The 19903-nt window shown below is 40.1% G+C and overlaps 1 protein-coding gene and 1 long non-coding RNA gene across 2 annotated transcripts in view; one reads left to right on the plus strand and one right to left on the minus strand.

Moving 5' to 3' along the window:
• adgra2 (adhesion G protein-coupled receptor A2) overlaps positions 1-19903 on the minus strand; it is a 50917-nt gene that overhangs the window by 11905 nt on the left and 19109 nt on the right. The window contains exon 2 of the mRNA XM_007563728.2: positions 17245-17316. Coding sequence (XP_007563790.1) covers positions 17245-17316 — 72 coding nt within the window. The remainder of the gene's footprint in view (positions 1-17244; positions 17317-19903) is intronic.
• Positions 2160-15850, plus strand: LOC103146014 (uncharacterized). Its single transcript, XR_477080.2, has 3 exons — positions 2160-2993; positions 3089-3182; positions 14388-15850. It is a non-coding gene; the product is annotated as an uncharacterized LOC103146014 (long non-coding RNA).

Genomic DNA, 19903 nt, shown 5'->3' on the forward strand with positions numbered 1-19903 from the left:
CACTTGTAAATAATTTACAAATGTAGCATTTGTAAAGAAAAATGCTACATTTTGAACATCCCAATATTTCTTTTTCCTCACTTGCTATTATAAATTACGGAGCCCCCCAGGGGACATGGGGAATTTTTTTTTTCTTTTGCGTTCCCTCGCAATACTTTTGCGTTCCCTCGCAAAAGGTTTTGCGTTCCCTCGCAATAATCTACTGATCAGTTCATGCGGCATAATTGATACTGTAAGCCTTTTTTTACAGTGGCCGCCGTACTTTCTGCTTTAATACAAGCTTGTATGATTTTTCCATGGACTGTTGAGTTATTATCGTGGGGAAATAAGTCATCTGATTGTGTCTCTATTGTGTTCGTGTCTGAATGGTTTAAAGGGCTGCTTTCAGTGCCGTTCCATCTGAGCCTTAACAGACATAAACATGCAGTAAATAAATCGATTTTCAATCAGTTTTTTTGCACCAAAGCGTTAATAGTAATAAACACGTTTTCACTTAGGCTCTATAAGAGCAATATGAATGAAATAAGTAATTATTGATACGACAGGAGCAGCGGCTTTGACACCTGGTGGTGGGCGTGTCGATGTGGGAGTGACTGTCATGAAGGATGAATGGGAAGGTGACGCTGCTGGCTCTGTGTGTATGAGGAAGCGGGTGAGCTGGGTGGTCAGTCCTCGCAAAGTTTGGAGCATGATAATAAAAATTAAAAAAAATCGATAATTGTGACAGAACAAAGAAGAGGTTAGGAGTTGATTGATACACGGACAGATGAGATTCCCCGAGTTAATCCAGTGCGGCCGTCTACCACCATTAGTTTGCTGTGTTTTATAATATAAAACGTGTTTATTATTATTAACGCTTTGGTGCAAAAAACTGATTGAAAAATCTATTTATTTACTGCATGTTTATGTCTGTTAAGGCTCAGATGGAACGGCACAGAAAGCAGCCCTTTAAACCATTGAGACTACGAACACAATAGAGACACAATCAGATGACTTATTACCCCGCGATAATAACTCAATAGTCCATGGAAAACCCTTATAAGCTTATATTAAAGCAGAAAGTACGGCGGCCACTGTAAAAAAGGCTTACAGTATCAATTATGCCGCATGAACTTATTAGTAGATTATTGCGAGGGAACGCAAAAGTTTTGAGAGGGAACGCAAAAGAAAAAAAATTCCCCATGTCCTCTGGGGGGCTCCGTAATAAATAGATTGATTGAAGAAATTGATTTTTTCTTCTTCATGTTTTGATTTGGAGCAGCCAGTGCAACGTTTGCAAATCATTCATGTGTTTGGGAGTAAAAGCTATNCCATTGGTGGCGCTGTTGCTGTGCACAAGAGATGTGAGCTGGACCTGTAAAGAAGAAGTTGAAGTTCCCCGTTCGAAAATAAACGTTGCTATGTGCTATCTCCAGTTATCTGCTTGAATATTATTTTATTTGACCTAGTGTATCATACACAACAATATTGTCTTTTGGTGAACAAAATAAAGTTCATAGAAAGCACTTTTCAGAAACAGTGTCTACACAGCTAAATATTAGTTAGGTAGGGCTACTAGAAAGCTAACTGGTCGAGCAATTTGACGAGTTAGCATCTGTAAATGTAGCATTCGTAGCTACATTTGTAACATACACATGTTACAAAGGTAGCATAACATACAAATGTAGCACAGAACTGTAGCATTTGTAAATGCTACATTTGTAAATGTAGAATTTACATTTTGGGTAAATGTAGCATTTACAAATGCTACACTTGTAAATAATTTACAAATGTAGCATTTGTAAAGAAAAATGCTACATTTTGAACATCCCAATATTTCTTTTTCCTCACTTGCTATTATAAATAGATTGATTGAAGAAATTCATTTTTTCTTCTTCATGTTTTGATTTGGAGCAGCCAGTGCAACGTTTGCAAATCATTCATGTGTTTGGGAGTAAAAGCTATTGTTAGCCTTTTTAAACATGTTGCTGTTATTTTGAACACAACTGTAAACACATATAAATGTTTGCTGTATGAATTATTACAATCATTTCTAATTTCCACTGTGCTCTGCATTGACCACAGTGGAAACAACTGAAAAAGAAAGAAAAATTATAATATCTGTCTTTTAGGGAAATATTATGTTAATATTACACAGCAGGATTTTTACATTTCCCTTTTAAAAGTGTTTTTATCACAGCAGGCTTAATGATATGGATATCTTTATCTCCTTCTGGATGTTTCATTTCATGTTATCTACTGCTGTTATCTACACCCTTCTCTCGTTTCACTTTCCGAACTATTTGTCAGTCTACTCAGCCAGATGTTACCAACCAACCTGCCTATGCTTGGAGCCAAAGACTTTAATGACTCAGTGGAAGCAGCAGAGCTGAATTATGGGGATGGATATGTATCCACAGGACATGAGAGTTTCTTCTGGAGCTGATACAGGAGTTATTTTTTACAAAAAAAAACAAACAAACAAAAAAAAAAGATCTGTAATGTTGCTGTTTTGTCTTTTTCTTTTTTTAACCACAATGGCTCAGTAGTATGGAAGTCCTCATGGGACTTTTGGGGCACTTTTCCAACAATGATTATCTGTGATTGCTGTTCTTGACCGCGCCGCCTCATGCAGTTCAAACCCTCAGGCATCTCCTAACCGCTGCTCAGTCCATTTTCCAGGAGATGAGCTTTTTTGGGCAAACTAGGGTAAGGGAAATTGTTTTAGAAAATAGCTTCCAGCAAAAAAAAAAAAAAAAACTACAACATGCGGTGTGGTGGTGCTCCGCTCAACAGATTATTGGTTTTGTCCTGGTCCAAGATCTTTCTAAGCCCTTTCTCATATGATTACAGACAGAAGAGCGGTTCTAATGATGGGGCAGAAGCTTTCTGGACTCAAACCAAGGCATTGTGTTGGATAGAGCACAGCCAAGCACCGTCTCAGACAGGATGTGAGGAAATCATTATTTTCATAAAGGCTGGCACACATGCATCCAATAATTTACAAAAACATGGTAAAGATAAATATAAATACTTTCAAGTGTTTATGGATCTGTTACAGTTTATGTGCTAATCGTCTTACTCTGAATATACTTTTTTTTTTTTGCAGTGTGTCAGTTGGATTTGTTGACCTGGACAGCAGGAGAACAAAGCTCCAGCTTCCTGTTTGTGTGTCACTGGCCTCATTAGTGTGGCGTTGAAAGGTGAGGCATTGCTCACCATTTCCTCTCCCTGAGGTGTTTCTCTCTCTTTCTCTCTCTCTGTCTCTCTCTCACTTTCTCTCTGTCTGTCCCTTTCACAGATATAAAAATGTAAGCGTTTGCTGTGCTCTCTCTCTCTCTCTCTCACTTTCTCTCTGTCTGTCCCTTTCACAGATATAAAAATGTAAGCGTTTGCTGTGGTAATGCTGGCCTCCATGCATTTCAATCCAAGTTTCCCATTTGGTGATAAGGATGCTACAACTATGACTGTGTATGTCGAAAACCAGCTCAGATTTAGCGAGTAGATTGATATTTTGCTTTCAACAAGATGAACAATTAAAATGTTCATGTTCTTTTAATAAACCCCGTTTGCACTACTGCTGCTGCCATACTGAAACTGTAGTTAGCATGAGTTAATTTGCTTTCATTTGGTTATAAGGGGATTATTTCATCAGCCTATTTTGTATTTGTGTAATGCCACTTGATTATTTGTTTTATGTAGATTTTTGGTGAATGTTCTAACTAATGAGAAAATGTGGGACTCTGTGCAGAGCAAAAAGGGAAAGAGAATTAGTTTATTTTAAATGATAATTTAGGATGAATATATCAAAATTTCATCCATCAAGTTTGTACACTTTCTTAGTCCTTCATCTAACATGTATGTTTTTGGATGGCGTTAAAATGCTTAAGTCCTCATCATCACGAATCCAAAATGTTATTTTTGAAAAATAGTTTTTGTTTTCAAACTGGTTTAAATTTAGAAGTTTTATCCTTGCAACAAATTTGTCATTCTACACTTTAGTGCACAAAAGTCAAAAGACAAAGATGAAGGTTTTGCTAAAAATAGTGTGGCCTAACAAGACCACACAGCAAAGTGAGCATGTTTTGCTGTAAATCGTGGATTTACTGACGTAGACCTGTGTATCCAACTGAGCTGCTGGTTTTAGCCTGAGGTCTGTTTCTTCATTTGTCAAAAGATATTTCTGCTTTCCGAGGAGAATTCAAATCTTGGGTTTACAAGATCACAGCACGGGTTTTCCTTTCATCCCTGCCCATCTGAGGAAACTTGGACAGCTTGTACAACATGGAGTGAGGGAGCGATAGATTGCGCTGCACCGCAATGAAACATCAGAATATTGGAGGTTGAAAGACAATGCTCAAATGATCCCATCATCACTTAAACATGTACGCACAATGCAGATGTAAACCAGTCTGGTTTTGTTATGTTGAGAGAAGTCTTTTTTTAATCACGAGTCGTTCTGCACGGTCATTGTTGTGCGTAGAAGCTCAAACTTGGCTTCGGCATCTAACAAGCCACAACAAAACAGCATATAAAACACGCAATCGGGTTATCGCAGATCTGTAGAAACCAGAGATGTACAAAGCAACACGATGTTACCAGCTGTCTATCTAGTCACACAGCAAGTTTCTGAAAGTGAACCATTTAACACAATCTAGTGGTGATGCATTAAAAAATGAACTGATGAGTAGAATCGGTCAATTTTCTGCTTTATTGGGAGCTGACCTGTGACTAGTCAGAAACCACAGCGTCCAAACTTTTACTCACTCAACAAATGCATCATACCAAATGCCGTCTGGCTGCATTTGGTATGATGCTGCAACACAGTAAGCGTGTTGCAGCATCTACAACACGCTTACTGTGAGAATTCAGCTTAAAGTTATTGACTTTTAGCATCAGTGAGGTGTTCAAAATGGCTTCCAACACAAAACGTGTCATGTCTGCATGAGTTTCTTCAGGCTGTGAGAAAGTGAGAGAGAGCAAGACTTTCAGTAAATAACAGAAAGACTTAACTGAGTGTAGCAGTAGTGCTCTGTTTGATTATTTACAGACTGACTATATGTGGAAAGGATGGCAGACTTTTTAAAAATCACAGAATTAAGGTACACTCTCATACAGGGAGTGCCATTTTGGTAATGCTAGCTCTACTTGCTAACATCAGATTGTAAAGCCAGATTAAAATGTCAGATATTGAATAACTCTGGCCTTGTCTTAAAATGTTAGTGAAACAACTCCATAGTGACAGCTCTTCGATGAGTCATTGCTGCTAATGTCGCTCGTTATTAACTGGCCAGGCTAGACGGAAAATGTTTTAAGAGCTCTTAATTATAGGTCTTTAGGAGAAACCTGCTAAAATTTGTATTGGCAAGAGAAAGCTTTACCAAAGTAAAGCTCAGGAAAGCTCTGGTTGGTGTATCTCTCCCTAGGATGCGGGTGAAGACATATAAACACATCCCAGATATGTATTTCCTGTCTGAATAAATGGGTGAAAAATCGATTGTGCATGGATCTACTGGGTAACAATAGCTAACCATCTCTGATTCATTGCACTCTCTTATCACCAAGCTGGGGAATGTGGAGGAGCTCCCACCGAACCAGCAGGACGTGAGGCTCATGTGTCACCATCTCAGTCCACCCAAGAGCCTCAGCGACTGAGCCTTAACACTCAACTGTACACTTCTGATTTGTTTCCAGCCTTATTTTAAACCTGCAATAACTTTAGCTCCAGGTTTCACCTCAAACAGAGGCGATGACTTGTGTCTACTCCCTCCAGAGTTGGTTTTCGCTCTCCCTGACAACAGCTTCAAAGCTCAGCAGCCTTGACACCGATGACAACAGTTGTCATCGAGCGAGAGGACAAACGCAGAGAGAAGAGTTACTGTAAAGCCTTGTTATTGCTGAAAGTGAATAAATCTTTGTTAAGATCCTAGAAATAAATGTAGCTTTATTTTTTTTTCTTCTACTGTGCTCCTCAGAAGCAACATTTTTCATTGCTGTTGTTGAATTATGACCGTGAGCGGATTAGATTATGGACTCCAAAGTGCAATGTACTATCCAATTCTCCAAATGTAGTCTGTATCACTTTACTGTGACAGACTCGAGCTCCCTCCCCACCAAAAAAGGAACAATTGTCTGACATCTGAGGCTGCAATTAAGAATGTCCTTTTTTTTTGTCTCTCTTCATTCCTCATAAACTCCCCCTGATCAATGGAGATGTTCCTCCGGCTGTTCTGAAGAGTCGCCACTCTGCGGGTGTGCAGGGGATGAGCACCTGGGCCCCATGCAGCCCCACAGAGGAGCCGTGTGCTTGTACGGCAGCGGGAGGGTTTTAATGGAGACGTGGAGTGCTCTATTATCAGAAGGCCAGCAGCAGGGCCTGGAGAGCGGACATTGTTTGAGCCTTTGGGCCAGGAGGGAGCCGGGAAAAAGCACTGGAACTAAGCAGTGGCCGCTCATTATCGCCAGGCTGCCGAGGTCCACGCTGTGAATGGTCCAGTTCTCAGACGTCTCACCTGGTTAAATAAAGATTAAGTATTAAACAAGGAGCGGAATCAAGAGTTTCCTGCTGATGATTATTCAAGAAAAAGAAATAACAATTAGGAGATCAGATCTTTACTTTAAACATACCTTTCTCTTGATTTCAGACCAGTTTGTTTCTAATAAGTACCTGGTATTAACTTGCACCTTGGCTGCTGACAGAGATCACTGGAGACCATTCCTATGCCGCGTGTCATTTCCTGTCTGGTTGCCGTCTCTCGCTGAGGCCCTCGCTCGTTTATTTTTACAGTTTCCTTTTTCTGCTTTTTTTACTAGCTAGCTTTCCCTCATCGGGAGGGGCAGGTGGGTTAGGGGATTCAGAACTGAGCAAAAATTGCCCCTGCGTTTGGCCCTGTGGAGCCCACCTCCCTACTCAACAACACACTTGCTCACAATGGGGTCTCTGTAACGCAGGGCCCAAACGAGCTCCTGCCTTCCCCCAAAACAGGAAACCAGGATTTGCAGAGCTCTTGTTTTTTACACTAATTTCCTGCTACGCCACTCCTTCCCCAGATTATTTTCTTTCTTTTTTTCTGGTTCCTCTCAGAATGGATACACCTGATTGACTGTAGGGTTTGAAGTAACTGCTGTGCTCGAGCCAGGAAACATCGAGAAACAAAAGGTACAATTATTTTCATAAATCTGGTGTTATGCCAGCTGGCATGTGCTCGAAATATTTCTCTACAAGCATATAACGTTTTTCATTGATCATAATGTGCAGATTGCACGCATGACAGACGCGGACATAAACTCTGCATGGCAATCAGCAGTCTGAACGGGCATGCTTTTAAAAGCATACTTTTATTTGAATTCTCATATTACCTTAGTTAATTATATGTTTCTATAATCTGTAGCACGAAGAGATGAAGACCGTCCCTGCCAAGAGAAACACTGTAACCATTACTGGCTCCAGCTGAGGCTTGTTGAGAGGCCAAACTCAGTGGGTTTTTAAGAGACCTACAACCAATCAAAGTATCCAAAAACAGACATTTCAGTTACGGGTTTGATGGTGCAGGCACAGTACCTTGCGAAAGTTTTAAAGCTCCTTGAACCTTTTCATGTTTTATGACAGTAAAACTTCAATGTGCAGTTTATTTGAAATGTATGCGATCAATCAACACAAGGTAATGCGTAATCGTGGAGCGTAAAAGGTTTTCGATATATTTTAGAAACAGAAGTCTAGAACGTATGGTGGGCATTTGTGTTCATTCTGCAGTGAAAGTGCCTTTAACACGGATCAGTTGCAGGTTTTCACATCTGTTAATCCACTCTTGTGTGCAAAATAGCTCAAATTCAGACAGATCGGACGGATCATGTCAGGGAATGGCAATTTTCAAGTCTTGCTGTAAATCCTCAGCTTGGACTTTGACTGGACCATTCCAATACATAAACGTGTTTCGATCTGAACAGTTTTAGAGGAGATCAGGCCGTTTGCTTAGCTGCTTAACTTTAACCAGTTTCCCTAACCATGCTCAACATGAACATGCCCACAGCATAATGTTGCCACCATCATGTATCGCAGTGGTGTTGGTGTGTTTATTTATTCAGAAATTAAAATTGAAAACAGGTTAATTTTGTGACCAACTATGTAGCGGCTGATGCCAACCGGGTGTGATGGATTTTATTCAGGGTTAATAAAAGTAAAAGCGGAAAACATGCATACCCATGACACAAAATTTTTACTTTTTATTTGTAAAAAAAAAAAATTATTGAAAACTCCTTCTCAAGTATGTGCCATTTTGTCTTGGTCTTTGATTCAAAACGTGTAAAAGTTTAAGTCGAGCGCAAATTTAATGCTGTTGACAGGTGGTTTTAGGTTAATCAAATGGATACCGACCTTCAATGTCTTTGTTTAGACCTAATTTGGACCCTAGTTACATTTTTAAAGGTTTAACTTTAAATTATTTCCAATAAAAAGATGCTCGGAGACACCTAATGTTGGTGCATTGAAGTCGCGTTTGACATCAGTTTCTCAGTAGATTTATTTCTCCAACAAAAGTTTTAAAGACAGTTTTTCACTTTTTTTTTCTCATCAAACTGAAGTCAATATTACTAATTGACTTCCCATTGAAAAGGAGCGTTTTATCCAGTAGGTGGACCACAGGCTGCAGAGAGCCTAAAATGGAAGGAGTGACCAGAGAGCCAGCCAAAGAGCTGACATGTAGAAAAAGAGGAAAAGGAGCAGAAATGGAAGTGAAGGAAGCAAATCCAGAGACTGCTTGAGTTCCTCCAGAGGACAAAAAATGCCAACATGTTTGCAGAAAGAGTATGTGACAAAGCAAGGGGGATATGAAGCATACAATTTAGTAATGGACTTATGAGACTACTTGCTCGCTGTTTGAATAAACCCCCAGAGCCTTGACTGCAACACAAACACACCCCTTTCCTACAGTTTATCTGAAAGACACATCTGGAGTCTATCAACTCCAGCAGCACCCCCTTTTCTGTTTCCACTCTCGAGTACGCTTAACCCCTTCCTCACCTGCTCCACCCCTTAATGTCATACAGTCTTATTAGGTAACTTTTGCCTAACAAGCAGTGACTCACTGTTGTGTGGGTGAAAGCAGACTTACGCAAATGTGCATTTTGTTGTTAAGTGGAAACAAGATTCCTGTCTGCAACCTCCACAGCTGTCCTTTGTTTCCTTTGGAGTGGTGGGTTGCTGCAGTCTGACCCTTGTCTTACTGAGCCTATTCACAACTGAGAGGTTTCTCGCCATTTCTGAAAATTAACCACTGTTTTTTAACCCACTATAATGCTTCCCACTTTTGATATATCATGAATATAATTTGCTAAGCCTGGGCAGATATAAAGTTAATCTCTGTTAATATAAGACAAACTGCAGTAGTACTTTTTTGTCTTTCTAACCCTTCATCTTCCTCTTCATGATCCTCTCTGTTCAACCACCAGTGTACCATGTTTAGCCAGCTTGGCTCCACTTCCCTTGCATCAGATGGTAAAGTTGTTTAAGTTGGACCTCTTCCTAACCCCAGCTGCACAGAATGGCAGAGGTAATTTCGCAGTTCGCTCAAGAGAGACCCAGTCGCTGTGACCAAATGCAACCTTCTTGTAAAAGCAGGCAATATCGTTTCCAAAGGTTATGAGCTGGGTTAGACTAAGCATGAGGCAGTAAAGAATGTCAAGGTTTTAAAACGGTTTATGGTTCAAAACCACAAAAATTTTCCATCCAACTGTTGCTACAGTTCAAGGTCCTTTCTATGAGACATCAGAGAAAGTGTCGGAGTGACCTGAGGTTTCTCCAGCTGCGTGGGCACAGCACTGTCCCACCCACATATGTCGCTGCACCCTGCCAGTCAGCTGGCTGAAGGAAATGTCTTCCACTTTTCCTGGTGTGGAATCTTAAGGATCATACCATCCATCACATTTATTCAGCTGGCATGTGAGTGAAAGCAAATAACTCTCGCACTTCTAAATCTCCGTCTTATGCTGAAGAAGGACTCTGCCTGTAAGTGTGGTGATATAGTAGCAACACAAAAGCTGACGGGTTAATTAATCACCAAATTGATTAAAAGGGTAATTAGTATCATCATCCAGAAAATTGTGGATTAAATGAGATACAGGTTGTAATAGCTATTTTGATTTGAGGCAGTCTGAGACTGGGGCACATTACATTCTTAATTAATGATTAATGATAAACTGGAGGGCAGGAAGCCGATCAAATCCAGGTGGTGAGTTGATCGAGGATGCGAGAAGCAGACACTTCTGACACTGTGTTGGTCTCTAGTTTTCACTTACAGGGTCTTGTTTGTCATATTAAAAGTACCTGTCGAAAATAACCTTTAAGCAGGTATTAAACTAAATTCACATTCCAGTTTTCACAAATATTATTAGTTTTTGGTCTGATGTAATATTCTAATTTTAAATGTCATGTTTTCATTACCTGTACCTACCAAAAATGAAAGGTTTCAAGCAGCCATCTGTGTGTCGCTAATCTATGAGGTGTTTTACTTTGTGATAAACTCACTTTTTACATAATATTTGGATTTATTGAATGGAAATAATGCTCTTTCTACACTCTTAGCATCATAGCATGCATCGTTTCGCGTTTGTGTCAAATTAGTTTGCACACATTATATGTGCATCATTACAACAAAATTTACACAATTGCTTATCAAATATCGCAGCAATAACTCAACAGAACCATCACTTGATCTTGTGCAAGCACTTCAGCTGAATTGATGAAGATTCACTTACATCAGCATGCTGAATGCTTGAAATCAAAAGCCAAACTGATAGTGTGACAATTTATTCAATTAAATTGGCTAATATTTATCTGACCACTTGCAGGCCTTCATAAGCATTAAGTTACATTACTTATTGCTCTGTTGATTCTTAAATATTTATTTATTTATCTTTATTAGTTTAAAATACAGTGTTAATTTCAATAAATATGTACAATTTAAATTGGGAGACATCAAAAGTGACACAGACTCTAAAAGCATGACACAGCTCCACGTCATTTCTTCACAGTTATTGTTTTGACTGCAGTAGCAGTAATAGCTGCTTTTGTTTCAAATGAGAACAATTAGATCATGCTATTTTGTTTAAAACTATTGTGTACATAATATAGTATCATGGAACTGGGGTATTTTTACTCAAGGTAAAAGCATTTGTTACCAGCCCTTTCAGAGTCTGGGGCCTAGACTCTAGGCCTTTACATCATTTATCATTCTGTCATGCAGATGTTTTCTACGCATATCTCTTGCCCTGTGTGAGTCACTGGTCAAAATTTCTCTCAAAACCTTCTTATAACTTGCTGCTTTTGCATGCGTAAATCAAAACTAACCCTAAATTTCCTCCTGTTGAAGAAAGCCAATGTGAAATCCGCCTAATATTTTGTGTGCCTTCTTCTCTAAAATGCAGCAGGCACAGTAGTATTTTTACAGTACCTACTGTGTCGGTCACTTCAGACTCTTTTGGTGACATATCCTGTCATGCTGCCAACACCTCAAACCATCAAATACTCCCAACCACAAGCCTGGCTCCTGCCTCTCAGACCTGTCCACTTCAAACGCCCTGCTGATACCTCATCCATCATCTGCACCCCTCCTCTCTGCACACTCTCTCCATGTTGGGTGAACACAGACCTGGTAATGAGGGCCCCTTGTGCCCTGTCTGCCTGTCCCGTGTCCCATGGTGCAGTGGGGCCTAGTTGGACACTAGCCAAACTGCCTGGGCCCTCTTTGCTCATTATTCTCATTACCTTACCTCAAATCAGCACAGGACAGGCTGCTGGGATCTGTCCACAACTCATAAAGTTCTTGGCTCGTTAGCGCAGCTGCCAGTGAGAGCTTCTGTCATTAAGGGTTTGCGCTGAGGTGGAGAAACTCAAATAAGTACAAAAGAAGACGACTCATGGTGGATCTTAAAGGGAATTTTGAAGTGAGGCTCTGTTAAGGTTGCAAGCAGGTAATATCTTACCTGCAGATAAATTGTCTTGTAGGCATCATGTTAACTTTGAATACACAAATATCACGGCTTTATGGTACTGACGCAAATATATAATATGCATATAACACATAAAGCCCGTATCACTGCAGTTGTCTACTGAACATAGATGAAGTTCATGGGTCCTGACACATCCCAGAGTAACTTTTACTTTCAGCCTCTAGGTCAAACTAATGTACTTAAAACCATTTAACAGGACCTCACTAAAACACTCCAGACCTATATTGTAAAGGTAAATTATTGTGCATGCAAAGAGCATGGACTTCTCCAGGATCCAGATATGATTAATGGTTGTGTTCGGCCCTATGGCGGTGGAACGACACAACATATTCCAAGATTCAAATGTAGATGTTGGATGGAAAGTCAGTTTAAAAGAGTTACAAAAACACAGCAGTCCAGTAAAAGGGCAAAAACAAACAAGCCTAAATTGCTCCTCGGTACTTGGGTGGTTTGGCAAGTTTCGAAGGCAACAGTGGCTTTGAGGCGTTTTGTCCCAATGAAAGAGCTAACTGTGTGGAGTGCTGCGCTGTCTGGCCCCAGCCTGAAGGAGGGTGGCCTGCCCACGAGCTGGATTCTCCCAACACCAGCAGATCAGACTGCTTTCAGCACTGAATAGATGATGGTGAGAGGGGAGTGTGGATGTGAGTGCGTGTGTGTGTCTACCAGAAGAATTACCAGACACTTTTAAAAATAACAGCCTATATGTAAAGCTTTCCATATTAGGAAGTAAAGAAGTCAATGTTGGAGTCACACCAGAAATAGGCCAAAAGGGTGTGTGTGTGTGTGTGCGTGTGTGTGCGTGTGTGTGTGTGTGTGTGTGTAGTTAAGGGAGCAGGCTTTGTTTATCCTTGTCACTTTGGGGCAGAGATGCAGTGTAATTCCCTGATGTGTGTTTACTCAGCCCCAGTGGGCTGGCCTTTGATTACAGCACTGACCACATAATATGAGTAAGTGTTCACAACTACTGCAAATGACAAGCACATGTAGACGCCAAACTGGAAACAATGAGGGACCTGAGGAGTCACTGCGGGGCGAGGAGACAAAACAAAAACTGTAATCTCGCAGTATGACGGAAACTAACAGTGAAACGTTCGCTGTAAGCTCACATCCCGGTCGATTCCATCAAACCCTTCCAAGGCTACAACTGTAAATTTCAATGGGCCGTTTTTTTTTTTGTTTTTTTTTTTCTTTTACAACAGACGGTGATTTTCCTATGAGCTCAGATGTAATTACAAGCTGTGTTGAGTACTCAATTAAAGGTTGGAGACGTCAGAGAGAGCGGAAAGACCTCCACTGCTTTGCCTCAGAGATGAGGCCGAGGCTGCGGCGGAGGAGTGAAACGCGGTCCGCATGATTTATGTTATCTCTTCACAGCAAATGCTTGCATCTCCCACTGTGGACCATAAGCGACTGTGTGTGTGTGCCTGTGTTAGCTGAACTCCATGTTGTAGTGAACACAAATACACATGTCTGACCTCTCCCTCTGCAGGTCACCGTCAAATCTCATTGTTGGATATTCAGATCAACCTGTTTCTCCCGCAAATGTCGTCAGAAGTTCTGACGTGTGACAAAAGTATTATTTGAATTTTTATTAGCACTTTAATGCCTGGAAATATGTATAATTATAAATACTTTGGATTCAATCTGAATCTACAAATAAAACATATAAATCTTGATATTTAGTATGCAAATGAGCTAAATTAGGTTTAACTCTTGCTGTTGCTTCAAAAGCAATCTTTCATATGAGTAGAATATGTATTTGAAGGCATTAGTGTACATTTACCACTTTGGCTGTGTAAGTAGTTTGAAGCAAATTCATACACAAGTTGCTTTTTCTCTCTGCTCCCTCTTGGTTCCATACTGTCATCTTTTATTAATATCTCTGGTCATTGCTATGCAGATGATATCCTGATGATGTACATTTCTTTTCCTCCAAACGAGGCTTCAAAACTGCACAATTTGGTAAAATGCCTACATTCAATAAAATAAGCTGGATGTCTAACTGTTTTCTGACATTAAATGAAGAAAAATAACAATCTTTGCACCAGACAAATTAACTGTAAAGTTAAAGGAGATCCTTGGGTTTCTTGGTATTTTAGCAAAAATCTAACACTAGAAACCTTGGTGTAAATAATGACTCAGTTTTTTAAATGTTTTTAATCACTTTAGAAATATGTAGTAAAACTGAGCTCCGTTATGTCTCATCATGAAATGGAAATCTTCATCCTTTTGCTTCATCTCGTCTGGATTACTGTAATGCGCTCGGCACAAGTCCAACCAAATCTTCCCTGGACCAGCTGCAGTCTGTACAAAGTGCTGCTGCTGCCAGGCGTCTGACTAAATCTTCAACATTTTCTCATGCAACTCCACCGCTAATGGAGCAAATGCTTTTGTGCTTCCAGTGCATGCTGAGGTGCATTTCAACATCCTGGTTTTGACTTGGAGAGCTCTTCATGGGAAGTAACCAGTTTATATCAGCGGACGACTGCATCGCTACACCCCCACCGGGTCCTCGAGGTTCTGCGATCAGGACCAGCTTACAAAACTAAAGGAGACAGTTTTTTCTTCCGTTGCTCCTACACTATGGAACGCTCTGCCTCTGTCACAGAAGACCTTTAAAAGTCACCAAAAAACATACTTTTTTAATCTGCTTTTATTTAATGTACCCTGTATTTTTACTCTTTGTTGAAGCACTTTCTGATTTTTCTTTTCTTGAAAGATGCAATATATAGTAAACAAAGTTTTAATTACTTCCATTGCTATTAAGTTTCTGTGCTGCTTGTCCTTCATATCAATTGCTTCTGAACCCAACGTAAGGACTCACAGAGACAACCAATGAAGTGAGCCTGCCTCTGAGCACAGCTGTTGTGTCAAGCAGAATGAAGCCACTATGGGAGCCGCTCCCTCGCAGTGATCCAGTCGGCTCTGTAAGTTAGCTAACACCTCTATTTCCAGGCAACAGCAGGCGCTCTTTTTCTGTCCTGTCGGCTGGTGTTCTGGTTTGGGAAGCTGGCACATCAAAGGTTGTTTTGAAACTTTGAATTCGTCCTCCCTTTTCATTTTGCCTCGAAATTAAAGTTCGGCGTTTCAGAATTCTCATCCGCAAATTCCCTTTACTTCAATTTCTGAGACTCTGTAAGTTAGATAAACTTTCTATGAAAGTTATTGTTTAAACAGCTTAGATAATATTTTGAGTAGATTATCTCAAGTGTTTATTTTACAACCCAATTGCATGCCGCTAGTTTTGTCCCTGCATCAGGTATACAGCTCTGTTTGTGAGCAGGATCAGGTTACCTAACCTACTGACCCTGCGACACCATAAGGAGCTCTGTTAACAAAAACAAGCAACTTGGGTTCATTTCACATGACCTCCTTTGAGCTACCATCCTGTTTTGTTTTTACTTCAATATCCATGATCATCCAAATTGCATTATCACATTTTTGTCTTGTGATTTAGTCCTTCCCACAGATCGATTGAGTCCGTGGTGCAAGAACTGACAACTCTGGTGTTCTCAGCGTTCTCTGCATATTTTACTCACCGTTCTCGACTGGCACGTCTGACGTGAGCTCCAGTAGATAGGCACTAACAAGTCAACAACTGCGGCAAATTGCCGTATTTTTCTTTCTTTCGACGTTTTTTTAGAAGCTTGTTAGCTTCATGGGTGGCAGCTCCGACTGGCATGTGGTAGTAATATTCTGTCAACATAACCACAAACCTCCCCAGCAAAATAAGCGTTTCTGCCAATCTGCAGGAACCAAACTGGAGCTGCACATGTTTATTGTTCCCATTAAGATTTACAGGGAAATAGACAAGACATGCTGTTGCATCACAGAGTACGTAAAAGCAGCAGTTTGCTATAAACACCGACCTACTGACCTCTAAAGACTTGATTACTATCCTGCTTTTATATATATATATATATATATACACACCACAATAAACGCCTCATACCTAGCTGCAGAGAAACTGCAAACAGTTTGTGGCTAATATCAATTTCCTAGTTTAAGACTATATCAATATTAATGAATTGGAGGGTATTGTTCTGTTAATGCCCAACTGTGTCTAAGATTAAACCTTCTGATCTGAATTATCATCCTCAGATGAAAGAAAATTGCTAAGGATGTTGAGCAACAACTGGAGGATTAAGCACATCATAAAAAAAATATCCATGGAAACTGTTGTAAAACAAGTATCTGTGTCCTCAGAGGGGTTATTAGACTTAAAGGACCAAAAAAAAAAAAAGAAGAAGAAGAAGAAGAAGCATCAAATCTAAAATCAATTCCTTCCAGCTGCACAAGCAAAGCATTTTCAGAAGATCACTTCTAGAGTCGGATGAGATGAAGATTGAGATATTTTCCATAAACATGAAGCAAGTTTGGGGGTAGCAGTGGCACAATATATTGAAAAGCTGTCATCATTGCAATACTGAAATATTGCTGTTGCCATGCAAACAAACCCTCTGATATCCAAAAATATATTTTCACACTTTAGTGAGCAAAATCAAAAGCTCAGTGAGAGTTGAGACGGATTGTGAAGATGTAACAGAAAGGGAGTAAACAGGACAGTGTTGTTTAATGTTTTGTCTCCATCATCCCCCAAAAAAACAGATTCAGGACAATCTTTTCTTTTAAACACTTTAACACGTTAAAATCCTTTGAATTTCTTCTCTTCTTATCTATTGTGTGTTTATGGCTGCTGCATTGTCAAAGAAAGTTCCACGACTGTCACCAGAAGCCCTGAGAATTGTGTCAGATTCGTCCCTGGCGTAATCGTGTCCATCCCGTGTCTCACACTCCATTAAGATTAAGAGAGATTATGAGTCTGTGAAGGAGGGCCAGACTGTTTGAAAGCTGCAGGTAGATCTGCCAACGCAGTCCTCTTGCCAGAGATCTCTCTTATCTTGTCTTCTTGAGTGGAGTTTATCAAATAATGAAGGGCTGAAGTGTAATTATGTGAGGTTTTCAACATAACTCTGCGATAGCCAGTCTGAGTGTATCATCCTCCCTGCTGGAATCAAGCCCATCTCAGGGGAAATGCACACAAAGCTGCTCAGATTTTCTCTGATGCCATTCATCTCTGGAAGGGCAAGTCCAGAGCCAAGCGAAAAAAGAAGCATCGCATAAATCTATAAAATCGGTTACAGCAGATGCACAAGTGATGCCCACTAAAATCTGGGGGGCTATTCTAAAATGCCAATTGTAGAGCAGAGGCTGACAGACATTTAGGGTTTTGTCAGAAAACTTAAGCTTAATACTCACAGCTTTTCCAAGGAGTTAAGTCCAATGAAGGATCCATTTCTCAGAACTCGGATCTTGTTGTGGCTCAGTATTCTGCGGATTGAAAGAAAAAAATACGTTACAGATCATCTATTTTGGCCCATTAGGAATGCAAAACTACCAGTCTATAACATCTATTTCACAGCCCATAGAGATTTAATTACACGTGAAATGAAGAACAAAGTCAAACAATGAAAGCAAGAAAAAAAAAACTTCACTTGCTGCAGTCACATGAGAGATTAGCCTGACCAGAGACATTAGCTAAAGATGGCTGCTATTAAAGTTAAGACAGCGTAGGACAGGAGAGACGATGTGATTCCGATAATCATTCAGAATGGTTTTTTTTAAAACATCAAAAGAATGTCTTTACTATTGTGACGCAGGCCTTGTTAATTTCTTCTTTCACTTGGCGTATATGGCTCTTGTCAAAGGCCAAAGGTCAGGGCATTGCAGCGTAGAGGAATCAAGGATATGATCACTTTGTCTGGCATGGAAAATGGAACCATCAACAAACCTCTGACTATTTACAAGTCATTGTACATAGTTCTGGGCTGCACAGTGGAGCAGCGGGTAGAAGTGTTGCATTGCTTTCTGCAAGAAGTCTGCATGTCTCCTCATGCTCTCTCTGGGTACCTCTGATTCCTCTCCCAGTCCAAAAACATGAATGTTGGATGAATTGGTCTCTCCAAACTGTACTACAAATGTATGAGACCCTGAAGCCCACAACTCATTTTAACTCCATTCTAGTTAACATCAGGATTTATCAGCAGCTTCCCACATAACTATTAGCACATAAAGTGATAACAAAGCATGTTTCTGCATCTTCTAAAGTCAAACTTCAAATGAACGCTTTGACAAACAGATGGCAAAAGTTTAACAAACTGTTAAAATAAACTATTACTGGAGTTTTAAACACACGGTGGACATATGGCATTTTGAGGTAAGAGTTTTATTTTTCCCATTTATAGGCTGGAAGTTTTCCATTCAAGATTGCAGTGCAAACTGAGATTTTTTATTCTTAATTTTTTTACCTAGGTTCCTTTGGGGGATAAAAAAAAAAAAAAGGAAAAAAAAAAAAACCAAGTGCAATAACATAAAAAAAAAAGTTCTTCACAGTATTTATGGTGGTGCATGTGTAGAATTTAGTGGGGTGGAACTTGCTCTGAAACCGCACCATAAATAAGTATTTATAAAATAAATATTACAGCTCACTATGAAACCAGAAAAGTCAGCGCTGGTTCTTTTCAATATTAAAACTTAACCGACATCTGTGACCTCGCCAGTTTAATTTTAAGGCAGCAGACTTCTGCACGCTTGCCTCGTCTCTGTCTGGATCCACAGACCTGCCACGGCCTCGCCCTGGCAACCGGCAGCGATCATTAACACACCCTTCAGTTTCACATCGTCTCTGCTCCTACCGCATGGTGCTTAATGGGCTGTTTGTGACATTAAGTGCGTTCTTAATCGAGAGAGGGAAACTGCGTGTGTGTGTGTCCCTTTAAAAGTGGGAGCTGACTGTGAACAGTCTGTTGTGAGATTTACAGATTCAGCAGCAGCCGTCAGCTCCCACTGCTCCCCCCCCACCCCCCGTTTCCTGCCACATCAATAAAAACGCTGCCTTTAACTCCGCGCCTTCCAGCTCAAGTTAATGACCACATTTAATCGTCCAGTCTTGGTAATATGGGGATAAACTGGACTGACTCACCTCTTTACTTTCGTCTTTTACAACCACCCACGACATCAGAACAGTTTGAAAACAAAAGCCGGCGCATGAAGCGAATACATTTTTAATCCAGTTACCGTGGAAACATTGATCAATATTGTCAGGAAGTAACATTTCCCATAATTACGTTGTTTAAAATCAAAAGTCCGACTGACTCCTCCCCACTAATAATAACTGTAAACTTGTTTTACTAAGCTTTCGAGACAAAAATGATTGTAATCTATTTAATACAGTTGCTTAATATGTTCCTTACTAGAGTTATGTTTCTAGAAAATGTAAAATAAATAAATGAAAAAGAGGTGATGTTTATAAACCCGTATAGAGTCTCTGGTTAGAGAAGAACAGCCTTTTCACGGCGTAGCCTGAATTTGAACCCATGACTCCTGAGCCGTAAGGTCTTTCACTCAACTTTGGGCACAGAATCTATTCTATAAATGGATGCAGACTGAAGCTGGAAACTGCAGAAGACCCGGAAGTGGCTGAATAATTCAATACAGATAGCAGAAAGTCACATCTGGGAAAGACACAAGGCGTTTAAACTCAAAGCAGACAGTTCAGATAAAGATAGTTCCTTTTTGGCTGAGCTTATTGTGCTGAACAATGATTATTTGACGGGGGTAGGACACATGTTGGCTTTGGTTGTGCTAGGATGCCCATATGTGTGTCTGTTCACAGGGACAGCATGTTTCTTTTCAAGTGTTCACACTACAACCATTGACAGAGGTGCATATTAATGTGACTTGTAAGGTGCAAGTCGCAATTTGTCATCATAATTCTCAAATTAACACATTAGAGCAATCTAAAATATACATTTCTCCAATAGACCGTGAAAATCAAATGCTTGCAAGAGCCAAGAGGAGTTGTAAAACCTGGATCTTTCTGCATGGGGCCCCAAAGCCTGAAGTTTGAAGAGTAGCT

The sequence above is a fragment of the Poecilia formosa genome, unplaced genomic scaffold (genome assembly GCF_000485575.1).
Source record: "Poecilia formosa unplaced genomic scaffold, Poecilia_formosa-5.1.2 Scaffold5, whole genome shotgun sequence".
NCBI classification, from domain to species: Eukaryota; Metazoa; Chordata; class Actinopteri; order Cyprinodontiformes; family Poeciliidae; genus Poecilia; species Poecilia formosa.